Here is a 23,555-nt window from a genome sequence, read left to right on the forward strand (position 1 = left end):
GACTTTAACTAAAAGCAAAGCTAGAATATAAGTCATCTTCCCATGTCATCACTACAAGAAAGGGACATTGAGGAGCTGCTCCCATAAACATGAATAAAAGTACTAAAGCAATTTTATGTGCAATTGAGAAAAACAATAAAATCAATTTCAAATTCAGATACACCAGTTACTTAAATGTGTGTGAGGAGGTGCGGGTTCTCACACGGGCATGCACGTTTGGTTCAGGATACAGATTCTCTTCTTATAGGTCCCCATAGTAGCATTCTTGGCTTCACCTTTCAACAGGTAACGATTCATTCTGAGAGGAGGCCAGGAGGGGAAGAGCCATTCACAGTCCCCTCCTGACCTTAACTGCACAAGAGCAGACACCTCACACGGAGCCCGGAATCCTCCTCCTGACCCCCATCACGAAGCTGCACAGGCGTGAAGCCCCCGCTGCCTTTGAATCCTCTCTCCTACCTCCCCATCCTCCATCCAGCAGGTCCCATGGACCCTCACTCTCAACCCCCATCCCTCCATCCAGCAGAACTTGTAGACCTTCATCTTGAACCCCCATTCCCCCATCCAGCAGGTCCCATAGACCCTCATCCACAAACCCTATCCCCTCATCCAGCAGACCTCATAGACCCTTATCCTGAACCCCATCCCTCCATCCAGCAGGCCCCATTGATGTTCATCCTGAACCTCCATCTCATCATCCAGCAAGTTTTACAGAGCCTCATCTCATCATAAACCCCCATTTCTCCAACCCAGCTGCCTAGGGAACTCTTTGCCTGATCCTAGTGGGGGGGATGGAACCTCAAGATGGTCAGACCGATGCAGTAGGGCAGTGAAGGGTGTCCCCTGAGATCCCACCTTGCAGGGCCTCAGATGTGACAATGGCCACAGTCATGCAGATCCACAAAGCTACCAGGGAAGAGGTAAGAATGACTTGAAAACATAGTTAAGTAGAAAATTACTGAAATTAGTCAATTTGATGGACCACTCCTGCGCTCTGTCTCCAGGAGGGATGTTGAACTGCTGGGATCTGAAGTGGTTTTCACTGGTCACTTTACTCCAGAGCAATTTGAATATGTGGCAGTGCAAGGCATCACCCCCTCTCCAGCAAAGCTTCATGCAGGGGCTGGAAAGTAAACAGGGGCTGTGCATGTGTCTGTCTTTCTATAATGGCTTTATTAAAACATAATTCAAATACTATAAATTCACCCATTTGAAGCGTACAAGTCAGTGGTTTTTATTAGATTCACAGAGTTGTGCAACCATCACCACAATCAATTTTAGAATATTTTGTCACCACAAAAAGAAACCCTGTACCCATTCACAACCACTTCCCTTTTCCACCCAACACCCCTCACCCTAGGAAACCCCTAATCTTTCTGTCTCTACGGATTTGCCTATTCTGGAAGTTTCATATTTATAGAATCACACAATATGTGGCTTTTGTGACTGGCTTCTTTCACTTAGCATAATGTTTTCAAAGTTCACCCACGTTGTAGCAGGCGTCAATACTTCATTTCTTTTCATTGTTAACTAATATTCCATTATATAGTCGACAGCCTACATTTAACTTACCCATTCACCAGTTGATGAACATTTGTGTTCATTCCACTTTTCTGTTATTGTAAATAATGCTGCTGTGAACATTTGTGTACAAGTTTTTGTGTAGACAGATGTTTCTATTTCTCTAGACTATTTGCCTAGAAGTGGAATTGCTGGATCCTATGGTAATTCTACGCTTAACCATTTGAGGACCTGCCACACTGTTTTCCAGAGTGGCTGCACCATTTTACATTACCACCAGCAGTGTATGAGGGTTCTGGTTTCTCCACACTTTCACCAATACCTGTCATTGTCCACCATTTTTATTTTAGCCACTAGAGGGTATCTCATTGTGGTTTTTATTTTGCATTTCTTGATGACTAGTGATGTTGAGCATCTTTTCGTTTGCTTATTGGCCATTTGTAAAACTTCTTTGGAGAAATGTCTACTCAGATCTTTGCCCATTTATGAAATGGGTTATTTATCTTGCATACATACTTTTACAAGTCCTAATGAATCTTTAACAAACTTCATACTTCTACAACACTTGGAAAATGACAGCTACAGCCACATAAGCAGTGCAAGTCTGATGAACTGGGTAGTAAGCACAAGGTCCTCCCTGCTAGAACACGGGCCTCCTATGAAAGTCTATAGATCCTCATCCAGGAACAAGATCACATCCTCAGTGACCATGACACTATAACAGAAAGATGCCTGAATCACCACAAGCATCCCTGCCACCCGCCCCTCAGCCATTGTCCATGACACACCCTCCACCCTTCACACCATAGATCCTCTCTCTGTTTTTTCCCCCGAGATGCTGCCTTGAGAAAAATGAATACAATAAAAATTATAGCTTATAAAATTATAAGGACTTTTGGGCTCAGTTTGGGATCTGTTCAGTGCGAGGTGGTTATTAATCATACAAGTGGAACTGTCAGGTAGACATTTGGACACACAAATCTGGAGTCAGGCAGTGGTCCAGGCTGGGACAGAAATTTGGGGGCAACAATGTCGAGGTGGTAACTTACCCGTGAGACCGGATGATTTCATCAGAAGTTGTACCAGTCAGCTCAGGTGGTTGTGTTGGAGAAGCAGAGCGTGGACTGAGAAGGAAGGAACCAGGGACTGAGCCTGGGTTAGCTTGGCATTTAGAGGGTGGGGGATGATAGGAGCCATAGGGGACACACGAGGTGCACCCAGGAAGGTGCAACTAACCAGGCACGTGTGTTGGCTGGAGGCAAGTTGAACAAAGATATTTCAAGGAGAAAGTTATTCATTCTATCATATGCTGATGAAAAGTCACTAACGGGAGGACAGAATGCACCATTTGGATTTAGGAAAATGCAAGGCGTTGGTTATCTCAATAAGAGCAATTTCAGTGGAGCGGAGGAGCCAAAGTCAGCTTGGAATGAATTCAAAAGAAAATAGGAGGAGAGAAATTGAAAGCAGCAAGTATAGACAACTTATTTGGAGGGATTTTGTTTAAGGAAAGTGAGAAGCAGGGTTGGAGAAAACTCCAGATCTGCCTTCCCAAGTCCACATTGCTGAGATGTCCCCCATTCGATGAATGGCATTTCCATCCCCTCAGTTGCTCAGGACAAGTATTTGATGCCACCCTTGACTCTGTCTTTCTCTCACACCCACAAGCATTCTGCCAACCAGCCTGTTGAGTGAACCTTTAAGTCAGACCCCAGATCAGGTCCCTCCCCAGCCCCACTACTATCTGCCCAGTCCAAGCCTCCAGCGTCTCCCACCCATGTCATTGTGATAGCTCCCCCTCTGCTTGACTACCCAAAATAGAATAAACTGACTTAATAAAGACTGCACAAGACCTTTACATGTATTACAAAAACCTGACATGGACAATGCAAGAACATTAAACCATGGCAATATTCACTGGAGGCTGCACCTGGCAGCCCTGGCTGTGGTCCACTCTGACCTTAGAAGGTGTCCAGCTCCTGCATCCCTGCTCACCTGGATGCATGGACCCTGCTTTGCAGAATCATGGCTCATTAGAGATGGGGCGCACCTCAGGGATGACCTCACCCTGGCCCCTCCTTTCACTGCTGAGTAAAGCAATGCCAGAGAGAGAAGTGGATCGACCAAGATCTCAGAGCTCTTTAGAATTGGGGTGAAGTCCCTTTCCTGCCATAAGCCTTAGCATCACCATGCTCTTTTTTCCCTGGGGCTATTCCTGGCTCCCCACACACCCCTGATCCACTTTGGGCCTGGTACTTGGACCTCCCTAGAGCCTTGCTTTTTGCACTGGTTCTGCTTGTGTTTTCTTCTTACGTCTACAGGCAGCCTCCTCATTCAGTGGACACTCACTGAACACCCACCATGTACTGGATGGTTCCATGGGCCGAGCCCAGTCATGGGACCCCATTTCTCAGCATAGTCATCATCGACAACTCTACCATGGTCCTGTGTTTGCCTGGCCAGCATCACCACCCGATCACAAGGTGAACGGTGGTCCCAAGGGCAAGAAAAGCCTAGGAGGGAGCCCAGAAGAATGACCTAGAGTCCGAGGTCCTCCTTCCCCAGCCATCTCTATTCATCAGTAGAGCCAACATCTCTATTCATTGTGAACCAACAGTGGGCCTTTTACAAAAGCCACTGCTTCAGAAGGCAATTTGTTTAAACACTGTATGCCATCCAGGCCCTGAACCTACAGTTGGCAAGAAGTGTCACAGCTGAGAGAACTACAGAAAGGTTTTCGTGAACCCCAGCACTGAAGCTTTAATTATTATGCCCTTTAGAGAGGTCAGGTCACAAAACACACCACACTCCATCCACTCTTATGTCACTGCCCTAGCTTGGTTCCCAGGGTGGCACATTCTGCCCGGCCATCAGCCATGCCTGGTGCCCTACCATAATCCTGAGGTGCTCACCTTCCCTGTTCATACCAAAGGCAGCTTCCTGTGACCACTAAGACTCTCTCTGCCTTGGGGCTGTCTGGCTGAGGAGCAGTCTTGTCCTGGTGCTGGGTGGGCAGAACTGCAGGAAATTAGAGGCTTCAGGGGCTGCCCTCAACCAAACTCAGGTGGGAGCCGACGAAAAAGAACCAAGCTTCTTCCTTTCTTGAGCAGAACTCTCTAAAGAATGTGCTAGCCTTTCTGCTGAGTCACCAGCAGGACTGAGCCCCCATTGCCATGGGTATCAACCCTATAGAGGCTCCCTCTCCCTCTCCTCTGCCCGTGCTCACATCGAATGTCTGTCTCAGAGTCTGCTTCTGGGGCCACCCAACCTGAGACAGCCCTCCAGGTCGTGTCTACCCTGGGCCAGCTCTCGGCAGGACTGACTATAAGGAGCTGACCTGGTCTGCAGAGGCAATTCCTCTCATTTAGGGCACTGGCATCCTCATGAGGGAAGAGGTCCCCTCTCTTTTGCTCATGACAGAGTACTCAGAACCTACCCGGGAGCCGAGAACACAGTAGGTACTCAGGAAAAGTGGGCTGGCTGCTTGATTTATCAAGTGGGGGATGGAATGAAAGAATTTATTTTAGAAAATTTAGATTTTCTCTACACACTGTGTTGCTGAAGAGTCAACTACCTTAAGCAGATATGAGCAGGTTGTCCCTGCCGTGGGACAGACACAATGTCCCAACTGAAAAAGGGAAAACAGAGGCTCTGGAAAGCCCTTCTTCAGGCTCAGCAGTGTTTGAACTTCAATGGTCCTGAGGGCGGCTCCACTCTGGCTCCACAGTGGTCGTCTAAAGCCCAGCGTCTGCAAGTCCCTGGACAAGAGCTGTCCTTTCCAGGGAAGGTAAACACGCAGGGGAACTTTTCAGCACTAGAAGCATGTTCCATTCTGTGGTTACATTGCCATTTCAGTTCTTTCTTGAAAAGCCTCAGACATAAGTTTTCCTTCCACTTGTATAAATTACCCAAGTATATATATCCACAGTCAAAACTTCAGAGCATTAATTCCTGCCTGCTCTCCTGGTTCTACTTGACCTTGGTCTTCGTGAGCATGTGTGAGCATGGTCGCTCATCCACGCACACTGGCGGCTGGTTTAGAGCGAGCAGCAAAAGCCGTGCCCTTCTCCTCCTCTTCAGATCCTGGCAGGAAAGCAGGAGCAGTCAGCCCGGCAAATGAGAACCTGGGAGCAGAAGACAGCACTCTACACTTGCTCGTAGAATAATTCAGGCACTAGTCTTCGCCCAGTGAAGGGGCTCTGCTTGCAGGAAGCAGCTTGCACCTGCCAGAGCCCAGAATGAACACCGTGCGCGAGCACTGCCCCTGGGCGGGCAGAGCTGCCGCGAGAGAATAAGGCAGCGCCATGTTATCATGTGGTTAACCGAGAGGGTAAAGTAGACTGGGGGTGGGGAAACTGAGTCAACTGAAGTATAGTAAGTGCCTCCTGCCCACATGCCCCACGGTAAGCTGGCAGAGCCCACATGGCCCCGCGGGATCCTTTTGAAGATAGTCCACCCAAAACCACTGGACCGTCGCCATCTGCATGGGCTTTCCTCCAGTGGCCAGGCGGCCTGTGACTGTAAAGAAGTAAAAGAAAATAGCAAGTGCTGAAAGCCAGATGCAGCCTCACCTACGCAGGCTGATCCCTTACAGACTGCCTACACTAAAGAGAACGTTGGAAGGGTTTCCAGAGGCTCACCTGAGGCAGAGGGATTAAGGGAAATTTTAATTTTCTCATTTATGCTTCTGGATTTTTTTCTAAGTGTTCTAAGTGAGCATTCACGACTTTAACAATAGGGGACAATCTATGAATAACATAATGAAAAGGAAAACAACAGCCAGAAAAGATGCCTTTGGTCCACCCTGAACTCGAGGCCTCGTCACCAGGACTTTGTCACAGCTGTAAAGGGACAGACAGTCCAAGTTGTCCCCAGAGCTGTTCCGATTCTGTGGATGTACTTCCTGCTGTAATCAGAATCAGCACCAGGCTTGGAGCCTGGGTTAAAGGGAGGGTGAGCTGCAAACAGAACCGTTGAAACGTGAGGACCCCACGCGGGGTGAGCAGGAGGCACCTGAGACGCTCGCGGCACCAGGAGCTGATGCCCACACTCCTCAACCCGCTACACTGCCGCCCCTGATGCTGGGTGTACACACGTGTGTGTGTGAGAGAGAGAGAGAATGTGCATGTGTGTGTGAGTGAAAAAGACAGACAACGTGTGCATGTGTGTGTGGGGGAGAGAGCGAGACTCAGAACCCCGCCCTCTGACTCAGAGAGTTTGAGTGTCTGGACTGGGAAGGGGCATTCACTCATCAGTTATTTTTACCCTCAGAGAACTCCTTATAACTACTGACAAGGAAAGCTTTAAACATCTGTCCACCTAGCAGCATCAACTCCAAACCAGTTTTCTGGAAGACAGAGGCACCTTTGGTGCGTTCGTCCTAATTTCAGGGCCCCTTTTGACAGCTCCCACTCAAACCCTAAGTAACAGTAAAGAAGAAAACCACACCCTGCGCCCCCCTGGACCCAGCCTGCTGCTCTGGGACCCACCACAGCAGTGCCTTGTTTTATGAGTCCCCATCAGGGATGCAGCATGAAAAGCAGGTGTCCCCCGGCTGGGGGCCTGCAGACAGCCTAGATTTTGGCTCCTGGAATCTCGTCCATTTCCCCAGGCCCTGATTAGACCCCACTCCCCATCTCTGATGGTCCCCGGCTGCACCCCTTTGAACTCTTACAACTGACCACTTGCCACTCGGGGGTCCTTCTAGGGTCTCCTCCGTCAGGAGAATAAGGGTGGGGCTGTCCCCACCTCCTCCCGAAGCCCCTCCACATGGGCCACCACAGTCTCATACACAGAACCCACCTCTCTTTCCTCCCCTTTGTTCCACCAAGATGTGCTGAGAACCTGTGGGCAAGTCCGTGCCAAGAAGTCGAGATAAAAAGCAGACAAGAAAATGCCCCCATCTTCAACAGGCTCGGCCCAGTAAAGTCGGGAGACGGCAGCAGGCGTGTGCAGGGCCACGTCTGGGTGCCCTGAGAGCAGATGGGCAGGCTGGCTGGGGGCGCCCAGAAAGGCATGTCCATCATTCCACAGCAGCACCATTTGTCAAAGAGCATCTATACAGGTGCAGCAGAAATTTAAAAATCACGAGAAGCCTAAAAATACCTTTATACAGTGAATCTGAAAATTTAGAAGAAATAGACAAATTCCTAGAAAGGAGAAGATTTCCAAAATCGACTCAGGAAAATAAAGAAAACTTAAATAGTCATGTGGTTAGAAAAAATATTAAATTATTACTGAAAAGTCTTCTCAACAAAGAGAAAAATACAAAGCCAAATAGACTCATAGGAGAGTTCTGCCAATTCTTCAAGAAACAGACCATTCCTATCGTACAGAAATTCTTTCAGAATAAAAGAAAAGACAGGGAGTGTGTTCAACTTATTCTCTGAGGCCAGGACAAGCCAAGCACAAAAGGTCACGTATGGTCTGATTCCATTTATCTGAAACTTCCAGAATATGCAAATCCATCACAACAGAAAGCAGATCAGAGGTTGCCCAGGGGTAGGGGGAGGGGGCAGGGGAAGTGACTGATTAACAAGTGTGGGGTTTTCTCTTGGGGTGATGAAAACGTTCTGGAACTAGAAGGTAGTGTTGGTCGCACAACATACAACGTACATTGAATTGTACGCTGAAAGAGGGCTGATGGATAATTATATGTCATGTGAATTTTAATTCACTGAAAAAATGTGCATATCAGCCTTACTCGTGACATAGGAAGAAAACTTTTGGAAGTTGTCCACGGGAGGCGTTTCTGAGCAGGGACCGTGGAGGAGTCTTAAATCCAGCAGGGAGGAGCAGGGCTCCAAGGCCCGGGGTCTGGGACAGTGGGGCCCCTCTAGTCTGTGCTTGGCCAGGCACTTCCCGGAGCCTTGTGCTGTTACTATCGCTTCCTGTCGCCCTGCCTCCTTCCACGCTGCACTCGGGTGGATTTGGAACTCAGACGAACGAGAGAGGCTGCCCACATAGGGGACCTGGAAGGGACAATGGGCCACCCGACTGCAGCAGACCAGGGAGAGACCTCGTACGCCTCTTCCCGGCGCTGACAGCCAACCTGACCAGAGATAAGAACAGAAAGCTTTCCCCTGCTGGGTGTGGTGGGCAGGGCTGCATGGGCGTCTGGGCCATTTCCTCAGCTTTCTCCTAGAAGATCAGGAAATGTTTCTGTCCTGAAGTGACCACTTCTCTTTGCCTCGCCTCCCTGGGAGGCAGGCCTCCCTGGCTCTGAGGCTCTGCACCCCCAGCCCTGCGTTCAGGGCCCCCCCGCTTCATCCCTCGCAGCAGGATGGCATTTACACCTCGTGCTTGGCGGTCCGGGATACCCCCTACACTTCAGCACAGGGAGATACTGAGTGTCTTCCAGCCCCATTCAGAGTAAGTCCTCGGTGTGGACGATACGGGACAATTTGTGAATGCCATGGTCCTTCTCAGGCTCTGTGCCTTTAACTCTCTTTTATGTTAATGGCACGGGAGCATTGCCATTTTCTGTCAAGCAGAAAGTGAATGAGATGAGGCTGATGACACTTTCTGTGGCTAGAGGTGGAATCACGAGCACCCACGTGTCCCCCAAGTAAAACTGTGCTGCTCTGCACAGGGAACTGAGCGCAGAGTGGAAACATTAATAACACCTTTCAGAGGAAATGTACCGTATAATGACCTGGGCTATTTCTTTCTTAAGTCAATAGGACTGTATTTACACGGCTGATAACAGAAAAAGACCACATTCTCTACACGTTGCACATACAGGAAAGGGCCTATTTTATGAAGCAATACAACTTTAACAATCCAGCCTAATACAACCAATGGAAGTCACTGAATTTCCTCCAGCTGCCGAATCTCCCATTCGGTAAATATTCTCTGAGCACCTGCGATGTGCACAGGGCACTGCTCTAGGCACCACGAGCGCTGACCCAGGGACACTCAACATGGGGGCACCAAGTGTAAACTTCTGAACAATTCACTCTCAGACGAGTGGCAGGTGAGGCCAGGCACAGGATAGAAGTTTGAAGGCCAGGAGGGTTTGGTAGACCAGAGGGGTCAAGACAGGTGCCATGGACAAGGTCAGCTCTCAGCTGGACTTCCAAAAATGGGGTGTAAATTGAGGAGAAGGAAAGGCCATCAAAACGGGGGCAGGTAGAAAGCACAGTTGTTAAAACTTAGGTTGTAGTTCTAACATGGTGCCCTATCCCTTTCTGAGAGGTCCTTTCAAGAGAATCCTTTTTATGTCCCTCTACGCAGGAAGATGGTCCTGCAGCCTGTCCCAAGATGGGCCCAACCCACTCTGAGCAAATGTGCCAGGGAGAGCCCGGGACCCCAGGCGCAAAGGCAGGAGCTCCTTCCACCATCACTGCACTGGAGAAATGGGGAGCAGGAAGAGGACGAGGGCCCTGCAAATGGGGATCTGCCCGAGAGAGAATGGTGCCCCTCCCGGCAGCAGAAGCGGCTCCTCAGCTGACTGAGCCCCCATGAGAACCAGGGGCCGCAGCCCAGGGGTCAGCTCTGGAGAGGCGCTACTTTCCTCTTCTCACTCCCTCTTCTTTCTTCCTGCTAGATTCTAGCAAGATGGGTTCAGGGACTGACAATAAACTCAAGGTCATGCCACCACACCTCAGCGGCACCCTGCTGGCCCCTGCAGCCTAGGGGAGGTCACCATCTTCTGTGTCTCAATCTCATGACTGACCGCCCACAGAGCTCCCAGACCCTCTGTGTCCCTGGACAACAGAGCAGACTAGTGCATTTCCCGTTCTGAACCAAATCCTTTAAAAACATGCAGGGCCCAAGTGTGCAATGCAGCAACGTTCTACTAGAAGGAGTCAGGACGGAAAACACCGTCAGACGAAATTGTGATCAGGTCTTTACCGGTTATATGGAAGATAAATATCCACCAAGAATGTTTAAAATTGAACTGCTGGCCTCAGAGGAATGCGCAGCACACATTCTGTGCTGACCCTTGCTGGAACAGCAGGCCCTCCAGGCGGGAAGACAGCCTGGGTATCTGAGTTCGGGAAGTCTCATCTAACAGCGCTGGAACCCCAAGGAGACACACTTGGGTGGTGAATCGCATCTTGGACCTTGATCATAATAAGCTAGGCTTGAGCACAGCCGTTCTTGCACTCTATCGGGGATGGAGGGTGAGGTGCCTGTGATCTGCCCTAAAGCAGCCCCTTTCTCTCTTCTTCCCCACACAGTCGACGGGTACCGCTTTCAGTTGACTTCCTAAGGGAATGAGGAGTTCTGCATGCTGCTAGATAAGTAAGCTCACCATTTTAACCATCAACATTTATAAAACGTCAAACTACTGACAGAGCACGTCAACAGCACGTAACTTTCTAACGGAGCAGTTTCCTAAGCACGCGTTGCTTTTCTCGTGACCCGGCATCGGGGGAAAGGCCGAGTGCCCTGATCCCGTGCTGGAGGCTCCTGGTCTCCTCTCAGCTGCAGCATTTCTGTGTCAGCTCTGACCACCAGGGCCTCGCAACTGCTCACGCCTCAAGGACTCCAAGAGCAGCCAGAATTCTCTGGTTTGTTAGAACATCAATATGCCCACAGTCGATGGGCCCCTTCAGGGAACCCCACTCATCATTAGTGGATGGTGCCTCTTTCAGGGCACTGAAGAATTCTAGGAAAACGTGGGGCAGCAGGCTTCGTCTTCACGGGACTCTCCCAGATTTTGCACTGACACCCCCTCGATGCTCTGGACCTTGGCTTTGGTCCCCGGTCGCTCAGTCACCTACCCCACTCTCTGCTCTGGCCGCAAGTCCGGCACAGTGGGTCTGCCTGTCCACACTGAGAGCAAATCCTGACTTTTCTCATTCTCCCCTTGCCTGCCTTTGCTTCCCTCTCTGTCCCTCCCACATCAGGACAACCTGGGACCGTTCACCCTCTGCTACTCCAGTGGCCGCAATCCGGCAGTCAGACACACTCAGGCCAGCCCCAGGCTCTCCACCACCATTCTGCTCTCTGCAGATCCCACTCAAGCTCTCTGCCTGCTGCCTACAGAGCCAGGAGAGAGCACGCACTTTGCACCAGCTGTCCTCACCCAGGCTCAGAGGCCTGCCTTCCTCTTCATGCCTCAATTTCTAATATGTTCCAGAAAGCTCATGTTGCCAGAAATCTGGCTGCTGGAAAAGCTGTTATTAGGGTTGAATCAGGGGAGATGAAGATGCTACACTGTCAGAAATGTAACTCACAGTGACACATAAGCTGTTTCTCTATATCTTACTTAATGCCGCTCTTCTGGCACTTTCCAAATCCCTAAAACAAATTTCATTCACATGCATATGTGAACATGCCTCCACCACACAGCTGGAGCTCCGAGAGGGGGTGACTCCACACCCGCCTCTTCCCAGTGGGACCCAGCATACAGAGCGCCAGAGCTACTGTTTCTTACTCGTTTTTTTTATTGTGGTAAAATACACATAACACAAAGTTAATCATTGTAACCATTTTTAAGTGTACAGCTCAGTGACATTAAATACATTCACAGTGTTCTGCAACCACCACCAGCATCCATCTCCAGAACTGTTTCATTTTCCCAAATTGGAACTCTGTCTCCATTAGACACTAACTTCCATTCCCATCCCCGCAGCCCCAACAACCACCATCCTACTTAGACTAATGCCCTCAAGGTTGATCCATATTGTAGCATATGTCAGAATTTCCTTCTTTTTTAAGGCTGAATAATATTCCATTGTATTTACCTATCACATTTTGCTTATCCATTCATCCATTGATGGACTCTTGGGTTGCTTCCATGTTTTAGCTATTGCAATTGCTGCCCTATAAAGTTGGGTGTACAAATACCTCTTCAAGACCCTGTTTTCAATTATTCAGGGTACATACCTAGAAGTGCAATTGCGGGATCAAATGGTAATCCTATGTTCAACTTTTTGAGGCCCCGTCATACTGCTTTCCACAGCTGGAGCTACTTAAAGGACCAATGTTGCTCTGGGGATGCTTGTTCAAGTAGCTCCCACATGGTCTCTGGAAGTTTAAGCACCAAAAGCAAAATGTCAGCTCCCTCCCTGACAGGCCATTGAACAAACACAGGGTCACAAACTCCTAAATATGCACAGGCCTCCGTGTGGCTTTGATCTTATTTATGCACCAAAGGGATCCGTTTGAGAGTTAAGACCAAAGCAGCTGAGCCTGAAGACTCTTCCTGAAACGCTCCTGGACCAGCTGCCTCCAGTGAGTGCACATCAGGGCACTCGGCCCCTCCCACATCCTTAACCAGATGCCACTCTCGCCGCCTCTGATGGCCACTGGCCACGGATACCATTTCCAACAGTGCTTTTAGCACAGATTAAATGAAACAGCCCAGCCCAGGAAGGAGCCAGCTGCTCTTGTTACAGTGAGTGTGCTAAGACAATGCTCTGGCTTGTAGCTATAACAACATGATCTAACGCAGCAAACAAGCCTCCTTAGAGGACGTTTTCATTAAAGCAACAACCAACATGTGGCTCTTTCATCCTTCCTTGTCTGCAGACCAACCTATTTTTCTCATAGTCCTTCCAGAGTCTCTTCTAAAAATGGCCCCTGCTGGAAGACCACCAGGCCCCCCACAGGGATTGTACACATGCAATGGCGTGTGTGAGCATGGCCCTGCCACCCTTCTCTGCCTGGGCTGTCACAGACTCTTGATTAAGGCCCTCAATGCATCAGGGACCCAGCCCCTTGAGGGGCCCACGTGGCCACAGAGCTGAGTTTAGTCAACGTTCCCACAGCAGGGGTAGCTTGACCAGAGTCGGTTATTGGGTCATGGATTTTAGCTCAATGGCTCTACCCCCGATGGTGAACTACGGCTGGCAGGAGGGATCAGAGGGGGTGCATAAGAAAGCAATGCAGGGCCCTGGGAAAGCGGGAGCCGAGTTTCAGCCTCACTCTGCCCCCCTAGCTGTGAGATGTAGGTAAGATGGTCTCCACTCAGAGTTGGCCTCCCTCCATCCCTCACCTTTAAGGAATGGGATTGGCTGTGTGGGGTCCAAGAGCCTTTTCAGGGTGAAAGTTTTGGATTCCAGGAAATTCAAATCTTACAAGAATGTAGCATTGAGACATGACCACTCCTTTGAAGTCTTTCACAAGATAGCCTCATTCTCTGCTGAGCTTCGCAACTAGATGTCCCAACTGATGCTGAGCTGGTGAGAACGTCTGTCGGGAGCCGGGTTCCGTGGCAGTCAACACTGCTGGGAACACCTTGGGTGTGTAGATAGTATTCGGGGGTCTACTGTATCAGCATTCTTTGTACCTGGCATAAACATATATGTGCTGTTGTGTGCATGATGGATTTCCAATTTTTCTTTTCAAAGAAAGAATGAATTGGAGCTAACACTGCAGACGGCTAATGTAGCTAAAGTGCCAGGGATTTCTCAGGGAGGGTAGGAGGAATGGAGCAGCCAGAGGGAAGATAAAGTCAAAGGAGGACCTTTTCTAGATGGGCAATCTAGAACAGGCGTATGTGCTGGCAGGAAGGATTCACAGTGGGAGCAATTCCCAGCAGCCCCTTTGCATCCCAACAGTGGGAGCTGCATTTAGAGAGATCCACATCTTACATGCCTACATGGAACAACGGCCACCTTGAATCTTTGTAGCTTGCATCCTTAATATGAGTTCACTTGTGGATAACAAACTATACAGTCTTTTCTTGTTTGTTTAAATCCAATAATTTTTCTGCTAAAAGCAGCTCAGTCCTTCCATTAGAAACACATATGTCTTTCTCACAGAAGCCAGCTGAATCTCAGGCACTTTGGGGTGTAAGTAATTATGTTGTCACAGTATTTTTGTCTCTGAAAATCTCTAAAATGTTAATACATATTATGACATTTTTTATTATAGTGGAGGAAGAAACAATTCCTGGGTAAAAAAGAAAAGATTTCATCCCCAAATGGCTGGGTTATTCTTGTTATAGAACCTGTTCGAGCATCCGCCGATTTCGCTAATGAGGCAAGCCGACAGCCACATGGAAGCCTGCGTGGTAGGATTCTGGCTCAGGGACTTTCCTGACTTGTCGTGTAGCTTGGCTGGTAAGTTCCTGATTGAAAAAAGAATAGTCACTTCCCAGCTGTTCTGTGGCAGGACGAAACGTTAAATTTAAACCATTAAATAGTTCTGGAAGCAAAAGAGCAGGTGGTGAATGGTTTTCAGGGCAGATGGTACTTGCTAATAGTTGTATGCAATAGTCATTTGCTCTACCAGAGATCATAACCATCACCCATATTTTACCTTTTTCATTTGAATGCTTATGAAATGGTGGGCGAAGTTTTAAAAATAACTACCATCATTCTTAGAAAAAGAATCTCTTCATTTATTTCATCTATTAGGGGCCAACGATGGAGTTGTGCTGCGTTTTTATCCTCTAGAATGTGAGCGCCCACCTCACACTTCCGGCAGAAAGTTTGAGGGGAGCTGTTGTGAGTGCAGCGGATTAGGAGGATTCAGCCCTAGAGAGAGCCAGGAAAGCAGCTCTGTTCTCTCGGACAAATCCTGCACTCTTTCCTTCTCCCCTGATAAACTTCACGTTCTCCTTAAAAAGTAAGAAATAGGGCCGGCCCCGTGGCTTAGCGGTTAAGTACGTGCGCTCCACTGCTGGCGGCCCGGGGTTCGGATCCCGGGCGCGCACCGACGCACCGCTTCTCCGGCCATGCTGAGGCCGCGTCCCACATACAGCAACTAGAAGGATGTGCAACTATGACATACACCTATCTACTGGGGCTTTGGGGGAAAAATAAATAAATAAATAAAATCTTAGAAAAAAAAAAACTAGGCAATAAATAGGATACAAGATGTGTTTTTACCCCAAATGCATTCTTTCTTTAACCTGAAGTTCTAAGATTTAAAGAAACAGTTGGAAATGAGGCAAACTATATTTAGCTGAAACCTGGTTGAAGGAAACGAATAAGACAGTGCCCCACCTCTGCTCTCCCTCCTGCACCTGCTCGCTCCCAGCTGACACAGCTCACATTTAACTGGCCCACGGCTGCCAGCACCTGGAAAAGGGAAGTGATATCTCCAGGTAAACCCTCTGCACCCCCAACTCTTCCCCCTACCTCACCTCTGATTCAGGGGCAAATATGCGAGAAATAGCATTAGACATTGTGTGAATAAGGAGAATAGGTTGTATTCAACCTATCCATGTACAATATGCAGAATGGACACTAAGTCAGGGAAACCACTGAAGAATTCAGTGTGTAGAACCATCAGTTCAACAGACATAATGAGAGTGCCCTGGATGCCTGACACAGGCTGGACGAGGATAGGAAGACACAGGCCCGCCAGCAGATGACTTAGAGGCTCGGGAAGGGGACAGGCCAGTGAACAGACCAATGCGAGCCTGAGGCCAACAGGGTACCCCAGGTATGCACGGGTCCCATGGAAGATCCATGCCAATACTGTTTACCCATTTGTTGGGTAAACAAATGGTCTACCCTAGTCTCCTCACGCCTGGGTTTTGAGAAAGTACTCAAGGGAAATTCTGTAAAGGTTTCATCATGGGCATGGCCAGTCTGACTCAAATACCTTCTGCATGTGCCGACAACACTCTGATAGAGAAAACCCAGTTTCTGATTGAATTTGGAACTGATTGTGGGTTCTTTAAATACGGTGTCTTATTTGAAACTCGAAATCACGTTAAAGGCATACAATGAAGTGTAACTCTTATGGCTGCTTTTTCCAGCACCGAGCCTATTTCCTTGAGGGTCCTTCAGTTCCTGGACCACCATCTCCCACGTGAGCTTATTCATACGTACACCAATCTCAGTTTTTAGTTTGTTAAGTGGAATTCTAGAATATAAACCAGGATTTCTCGACAGAGGCAGTATAAACATTTTGGGTCAGATAAGTCTTTATCACGGTGGGCTGTCCTGGGCGGTGTAGGGTGTGTGGCAGAATCCTCGGTCTCTACCCACTAGATCCCAGTAGCAACCCCCCAAAAAATGTCTCCACCTGTTGCCAAATATCCCCTTGGGGCAAAACTGTCCCTGGTTGAGAACTGTAAAGCCAAACCACGTAGGGCCTCTAAGGTTGTCTGACTTTTATCATGAAGCAAAGGTTGTAAATTAAATAGTCTAGCTCATTTGTCTAAAATAGGAATTAATTATCTTCTAAATAAAAATAAGATTATGTGTGTGTAGACCAATTCAAGTTCATATGCTTTTATAAAATCAATTTGAATATGGAGCAAACTTCACAGAGAGGTGTGCTTTTCTTGATCTGTAAAAGCCTGTTTTGCTGTGGATGCCATTCTATCTCCTCCACCCCATGCATCCCACCCAGCCCTCCACGGGCCTTTCATTTGTCTTATCCTACCCCTGTCCCCTGCTCCAGTCCACCTGTCTTGGGAGGGTGTCAGGAATTTCCTAGCAGAATGCGTGGACCTCCACTAAGAATGCTCATCAGAACAGTCAACGCTTCAGTCTCATTGATTCTGTGGGGCTACTGATACTGTTAAAAAAAAAAAAAAAAAAGCCCCGATAGACAAACAGTCTACCCTCAGTCTCCTTTAAGCCTTGGTTTTCAGAAAGTACTCGAGAAATTCTTGAAAGGTTTTCATCATGGGCGTGGCCAGTCTCACTCAAATACCTTCTGCTAAAGTCAAGAGGAGGTAGCCAGGACAACGTTACTAGGTGGTCATATCTCCCAAAGAACTCATTTACCAAGGGCATCCCTGCGTAGAACCACATCCACCAATGATGCCTTGATTGGCAGAAAAGCTCAGAGGCTGCCCACTGGTCCAGACCCAGCCCCCTGCCTGTATTTCAACTTCAGCCTGGCACCTCTACTGCAAAAATCAAAAGGATCCATGCCAATACTGTAAAGGCAATTTTGGAAGCTACCTTTGAGTCCCGCCCCTTCATCTTTTTGACAGCCCATTTTGGCGGTTATCCACAAGATAGATAATGTTGACACTTGTCTTTTTCTAACTGAATGCACATTATGGCAAATTTGATTATAGAGCCTTATAAAATGCAAACATGGAAAGATGCCTAATTATTATGTCACTTTATAAATCATAAAAGAGACGTGAAAAGTGAAGCCACCCCTGGGGTACATGGTTTTTGGCTCTTTCTAAGATTAATTTTCTTGAAAAATAGTAAGTCAACCTTAATAAATGCCAGTGGACTGATGGATTTTAACCAAAATCTTGACACAGCTGTAAATTATGTTCCACACAAGAGATTATCTATGTGTCTTATTTATTTCCCCATCACACTGTGAATGTATGTTCACTAACATGCTGCAATAGGAATAAGATTTTGTTCTTGAGAATACAATGTTCTACTGACCAACTAATTTATTAAGTCAATATAGAAATACAGAAGCCAAAGGTCCAGTGTTGAGAAGACCACATTAGATTTACCAGAAACAAGGTTAGCAAATCAAAAACACTCCCCAAACTGGAAAGTAATGAAACTAGGTTATTTCCCTTTCTACCATGAACTCATCGCTCTCTCTCTCTCTACGTATGTATATATGCATGTATATATCTTACATTCTAGTGATGTTTCCTGTTACTGATAATCTAGCAATTAATGATATTAATACTAGGATTCTAGTATTAATTCTAGTATAGAATTTCTATTCAAGTCTTATCACACTGTGACCATGATCGTATTGTGATCATGTGCTAACATGATCCCTCAAATGTTTTTCAGACCAGAAGAAACTATGTGTTCTGTTTCACAGAAATTGATGTCCCTGTTTTGCAGATGTTGCTGTCTTGCAGGGAAACTTACACATTTGCAGCAAGACCCCTGCAAAATGTTCCAGCTCCAAGCGTCCTAAAGTTACCTTAAACTCATTAGCATCTTATATTCTCCTCCTCTGGGAGGGTCCAAGCAGCTATGTTCAGATCATACGATGTATGTAATAGCATGTTTACCTGCTACGCCTGGGCCCTAAATGAGCACAGTTGTTACACAGTTGTTACAAATAAACCTGTTATCCTCTGCTCTCTTGTGTGTAAAGTCTCCACCGGCACCGAGCTCCAGGAGACACTGCGCTGGGAGCTGCCCCCGGTATCCTCCATTGCTTGCGCAAGCAATAAACCTTTTCTTCACCTGCCTCGGCCTTGGTTGTGCTTTTCGGCTCCACAATCACCAAGAGACAAACCCATTAAGTTCGGTTACAATATCACACGAAAAACTAAAACTAAAGAGTACTAGCTCACAAGATTTGAGTACTTACTAAATGTCATTCCAAATTAATGTTGCTCTTGCTACATTTGAGGACAGGACCTAAACATGGGTTCACAAGGATGGCGCTTGAACACATGGCATGCTGGTTACAGGTAATGGACATACATGTACAGCTGCGAACACATAATCACAACCAATCCAGAACCTGGAGTCTTCCGTCTCCCTCCTGAGCCCCTTGTCACACATCTCGGCATCACTCAGGACATCAAAAGGTCTACCAGCCCTGCCTTGACCCTGAGGACTTTTCTGAAGAAGGGCACACCCATTGCATTTATGGCCTCAAACACCTTTGTGGCCATCCATGCCCCTGCTACTCAGCCCGGCGCTTCAGTGGGCTTCCACAGAGGTCCTGCCATGGGGGGTAGGACCCCACCCCACGTGTTCAGAAAGGGCCCAGCTGGCAAGCCCAGGTGGGAGGGCTTAGTGAGAGCTCCACGTGAGTCTGAGCATTGTACTCTTTTGTGTTTTATTAACTTAGATGCTTGACCGTTTTCTAGCACGCTGCCTTTGCTTTCTTCCACGCTCCATGTAAGGAAAGTCCAAACTTCTCGATGTCTTTGCACTATCAGCTACAGCTTCATCCTCCCTAAAGAGTTAGTAAAGGGAAGTCTCATTTCTTCAGACAGAAACTTTAAACTTTGCTTTCTGGCAGAAAATGCCCGCATTGACTTAACAAGACCTTGTGCAATGGAATCAAGGCCCATTTGTGTAGCTCGAAGATGAGCAAAACCTGTGTAACCCGACTGAACGTCCCTCCGGGAGCCAGGCCTGGACCCCCAGAGCACATGAACCCAGGACACCGAGGACCTGGAGGCAGACTCGTTCCTGCCTTGTTCTCCAGACTGCGGATTCTGGAACCAGCTCAAGGCTTTGAGAGACCGTGCGCCGTGCTTACCAGAGAAGGGACTGGTCCGCAGGGGTATTTTGATGGGTGCCAGCGTCAGGAAGTGGCAGGGCTGCACACTGGATGGTGATGGGCCTCCAGGTCCCTCAGGGTCCATGGAGACCATGGCTGTGGCGGCAGCCGCGATGGCAATGGTGGGGCTGCTGCTGACAGGTTTAAGGCTGCTGTGGCAACCACCTGCAGAAGAGGGATAGGGAGGTCAGCACGGGGACGCCCAGTGTCCTCAGGAGACAGACACCATGTCCTTATGCAACATGAGAACACCCAGAAAACAAGAGCAGCGCTGGCCCCCTTTGTTGGAAGCCCAAGCCACTATCCCGGAAATAAATAGGATGAGTTTGCAATCTATCAAAATGTCGACTGTGCACAGAGCACACACACACCTCTGTGTGATGTTCAGTGAGTCACAAGGCTTACAGTCACCAGAGGGACATGTGCACCTTAAAGAGAAGCAACTTTGCTACAGTCACGTGCGTTACATACATAATCAGAGCCGATGGTGAAAAGTGGGCGATTGCTGCTGAGGACCCAGGGAGGGGCACATAAGGAATGCGGGAGGTGTGTGCAGAGGAGGGGCGGCTAGGGGCCAGGGCAGAGAGGGGTTTCCAGAGCCCATGAGGCTTAGCTTGGCCCTGAGCAGTCAGGCTGGCCACCTGACGGGCCAGAGCAGCAGTGGAAGAACTCAACATCCATCTCAGCTTGCGTAGCTCCATGCAAGGAGTCAGGCTCCAAACTTGGAGGCCAGCTTGTCTTTTCCGGCATTGGGAAGTTTGCTTCTGTATATGACTTTTCTGTAAAGCTTTTTTTTTTTTTTTAATGGAATCCTCACTCCCTCAAATAATTGTGGTTTCTAAGAAACATTTTGCAGATACCATCTTATATTGATGGTGGAGACCTAGCTTGGCCAGTTCTGGAAAGCAATTTGGAAATATGTTTTAAAAACCTTCATATAATTTGCAACTTTTGATCTGGTATTTCCCTTCCTGTAATTCATCCACGTGCCCAATGCCTTAAGATAAAGGTTTATGGTGGGAAACTAGAAATATCAGCTAAAGGCGAACAGTCATATAAAGGATGGCGCATCCGTTCAGTGAGATGTTAAACAGCCAGTAGGACCATGTCAAGGAAGAACACCCAGTGCCAAGGGGGCAGCTCACAGTATGTTCAGTAAGCAAACAGGTTGCAAAACCACTTCTATGTCTACACGCTATAGTCATTCAGTCAGCAAACCTTTATGTGGTTGACCAGATGCCAAGCATGTTCTAGCTTTTAGGGACAGAGCAGTGACCAAAGAGACAGAGGCCAGCCTTCAGGGACCATACTCCCAGGCCGGGAAGACACACGGGCACACTTTTCATGTTTATTTGCTTTGTGTTATAGGTTGGTGGGCACAAGGGAGAAAAGTAATTCAGGGAAGGGGATTGAGAACTGGGAGGAGGGTCTTCACTGGGAAGGGGTACATGGGTGACAGCCTGCAGGAGGTGAAGACAGAAGCCAGGTGGGCCAGTGAGGGGCAGAGGAAGTACAAAGGCCCTGAGGCAGATGCCTACCCAGTGTATTCCAGAAGCTGCAAGGAGATCAGGGAGGCCAGAGGGGATACGGGGAGGGGCAGAGATGAGGATATGTGGGCAGGGTGGGCAGAGAGGCAGAGGCATGGTGATCACTCAGGTTTTCACTCTGAGTGAGGAAGCCCACACTGAGTATGGAGCAGAGGAGGGGCATGCTCTGACTTCCATTTCCATGTACTCATCCGGCTGCTTTACTAGGAACAGACAGGCTAGTTCTGGATGCACTCTGCCAGATCCTATCCAGACTCTCTTCGTTTCTGTCTTTTCATATTTTCACATTGCCTTATGATGGCCACATACAGATTTTAAAAATTTAATTTTTATAGAGCAGTTTTAGGTGTAGAGAAACGTTGAGCAGAAAGCCCAGAGAGTTCCCGTACTCCCATACTCCCACTCCTCACCCGATCGCCCCGTTATTACCGTCCTGCACTGGGTGCCCCGTTTGTTACGACTGACGAACCAACATGGACACGTCATCATTAACTAAAGCCCGTAGTTTACATTACGGTTCACTGCGTTGTCCATTCTGTGAGCTCTGCCAAATGCATGAGTCCTGTACCCACCACGCACTACCGCAGTCTCACTGCCCTAACCACCCTCTGTACTCTGCCTACTCACCTCCACCCCACCCTCCCGAAACCACTGGTCTTTTCGTTGTCTCCATAGTTCTGCCTTCTCCAGAATGTCATATAATTGGAATCATACATCACGTAGCCTTTTCAGACTGGCTTCTTCCACTCAGCAATATGTATTTAAAGTTCCTCATGTCTTTTCATGGCAAGATAGTTCATTTCTTTTTATCACTGAATAATATTCCGTTGTCTGGATGTACTACAGTTTAGCTATTCACCTACTGAAGGGCATCTTGTTTGCTTCCAAGTTTTTCTGGTTATGGATAAAACAGCTCAAAACATTTGTATGTGTGTTTTGTTTGGACACGAGTTCTCAACTCACTTGGGTAAATACCAAGGAGCATGATTGCTAGATCGTATGGTAAGACTATATTTAGCTTTGTAAGAAACTGCTAGACTGTCTCCCAAAGTGGCTGTACCATTTTGCCTTCCCACCAGCAATGAACGAGCACTCCTTTTGTCCCTCATCCTCTCTAGCATTTGGTGTCAGTGTCCCAGATTTTGGCCATTCTAACAGGTGTATAGTATATCTCATTGTTGTCATATACATATTTAAAGTAAAAAAATTCAAAATATATTTGAAATATATCAATTATATCAAATATATCAATTATATCAAATACATCAATCACTATTCAAAATGTATCATCCTACTTAATAAAAACACATTATAGAAAATTTATAAAATGGAGTAAATAAGTGGTAAAAGGATCCATTTGGTCTCCTCAGCTGAACACTGTTGATCTTTTGTCAAGCAGGGAACCGGTAGTTTTCTGGTGCACGGTCTGGCTGTGTTGGTAATGCAGCCTCATTACGCTGTGCAGGCACAGCTTTCTCATGAGGTGTTTCAAAATAATTACTTCCCCTACCTCTAAAGGGCCTTCTTAAGTCCAATTATTAATCAGAGCCTGGTATTCCAGGCAATGGACACGAATTTGCCATGTTCACTCAACCAGCCCCCATCATACTATGATAAACGTGACATACACAACTGTGTGCAAAAAAAGTTAGTTTCTGCATTTATTGCCCTAAGTTAGATATTCAGGGTCTAAACAGTGTGAGCATTTTGGGATGTGCCTTTGTCAGTCTAATGAGGTGATTTTGTGAACCTCAACACACTACAAAGCATCATACAAATGTTTCTTATTAACATCGGCTTCTCTCAGCATCTCCACATTTATATTATTTCACCAGAAGTGTCTTCACTGGAATTTAACCACTTATCTGCCCCGTTCAAAGACAGATCCGCTGCTAGTGACGTAGTGCTTAAGAGAATTGCTATTCTTCTTTTTTTGGGGGAGCGGGGGGAGGAAGATCAGCCCTGAGCTAACATCTATTGCCAATCCTCCTCCTTTTTTTTTCCTCCCCAAAGCCCCAGTAGATAGTTGTATGTCATAGCTGCACGTCCTGCTAGTTGCTGTATGTGGGACGCGGCCTCAGCATGGCTGGACAAGCGGTGCGTCGGTGCGCGCCCGGGATGCGAACCCGGGCCGCCAGTAGTGGAGCACGCGCACTTAACCGCTAAGCCAGGGCGCTGGCCCTGAGAATTGCTATTCTTAAAGTCTTTCCTCTATAAGAAGACAGTGCCAAACTGGACGGTCTCGGTGATACGCTACCTACTGAATTTGTTTAATGAACTCGATCTATTGTTCAAATGAAGACGGCCTCTTAGCAATGAATGAGAGAGTAGCTCATGGTGTTTTAATAGAATCAGATGCAGGAGCCGGCCTGGTGGCCTAGT

The 23,555-nt window shown here is 47.7% G+C and overlaps 1 protein-coding gene across 1 annotated transcript in view; it reads right to left on the reverse strand.

The window, feature by feature from the left end:
• Positions 1-23,555, reverse strand: part of TCERG1L (transcription elongation regulator 1 like) — a 219,960-nt gene that overhangs the window by 154,172 nt on the left and 42,233 nt on the right. The window contains exon 4 of the mRNA XM_004438862.3: positions 19,606-19,791. Coding sequence (XP_004438919.2) covers positions 19,606-19,791 — 186 coding nt within the window. The remainder of the gene's footprint in view (positions 1-19,605; positions 19,792-23,555) is intronic.

Source organism: Ceratotherium simum, chromosome 6 (assembly GCF_057802395.1).
Source record: "Ceratotherium simum simum isolate JZ-2026a chromosome 6, ASM5780239v1, whole genome shotgun sequence".
NCBI lineage: Eukaryota > Metazoa > Chordata > Mammalia > Perissodactyla > Rhinocerotidae > Ceratotherium > Ceratotherium simum.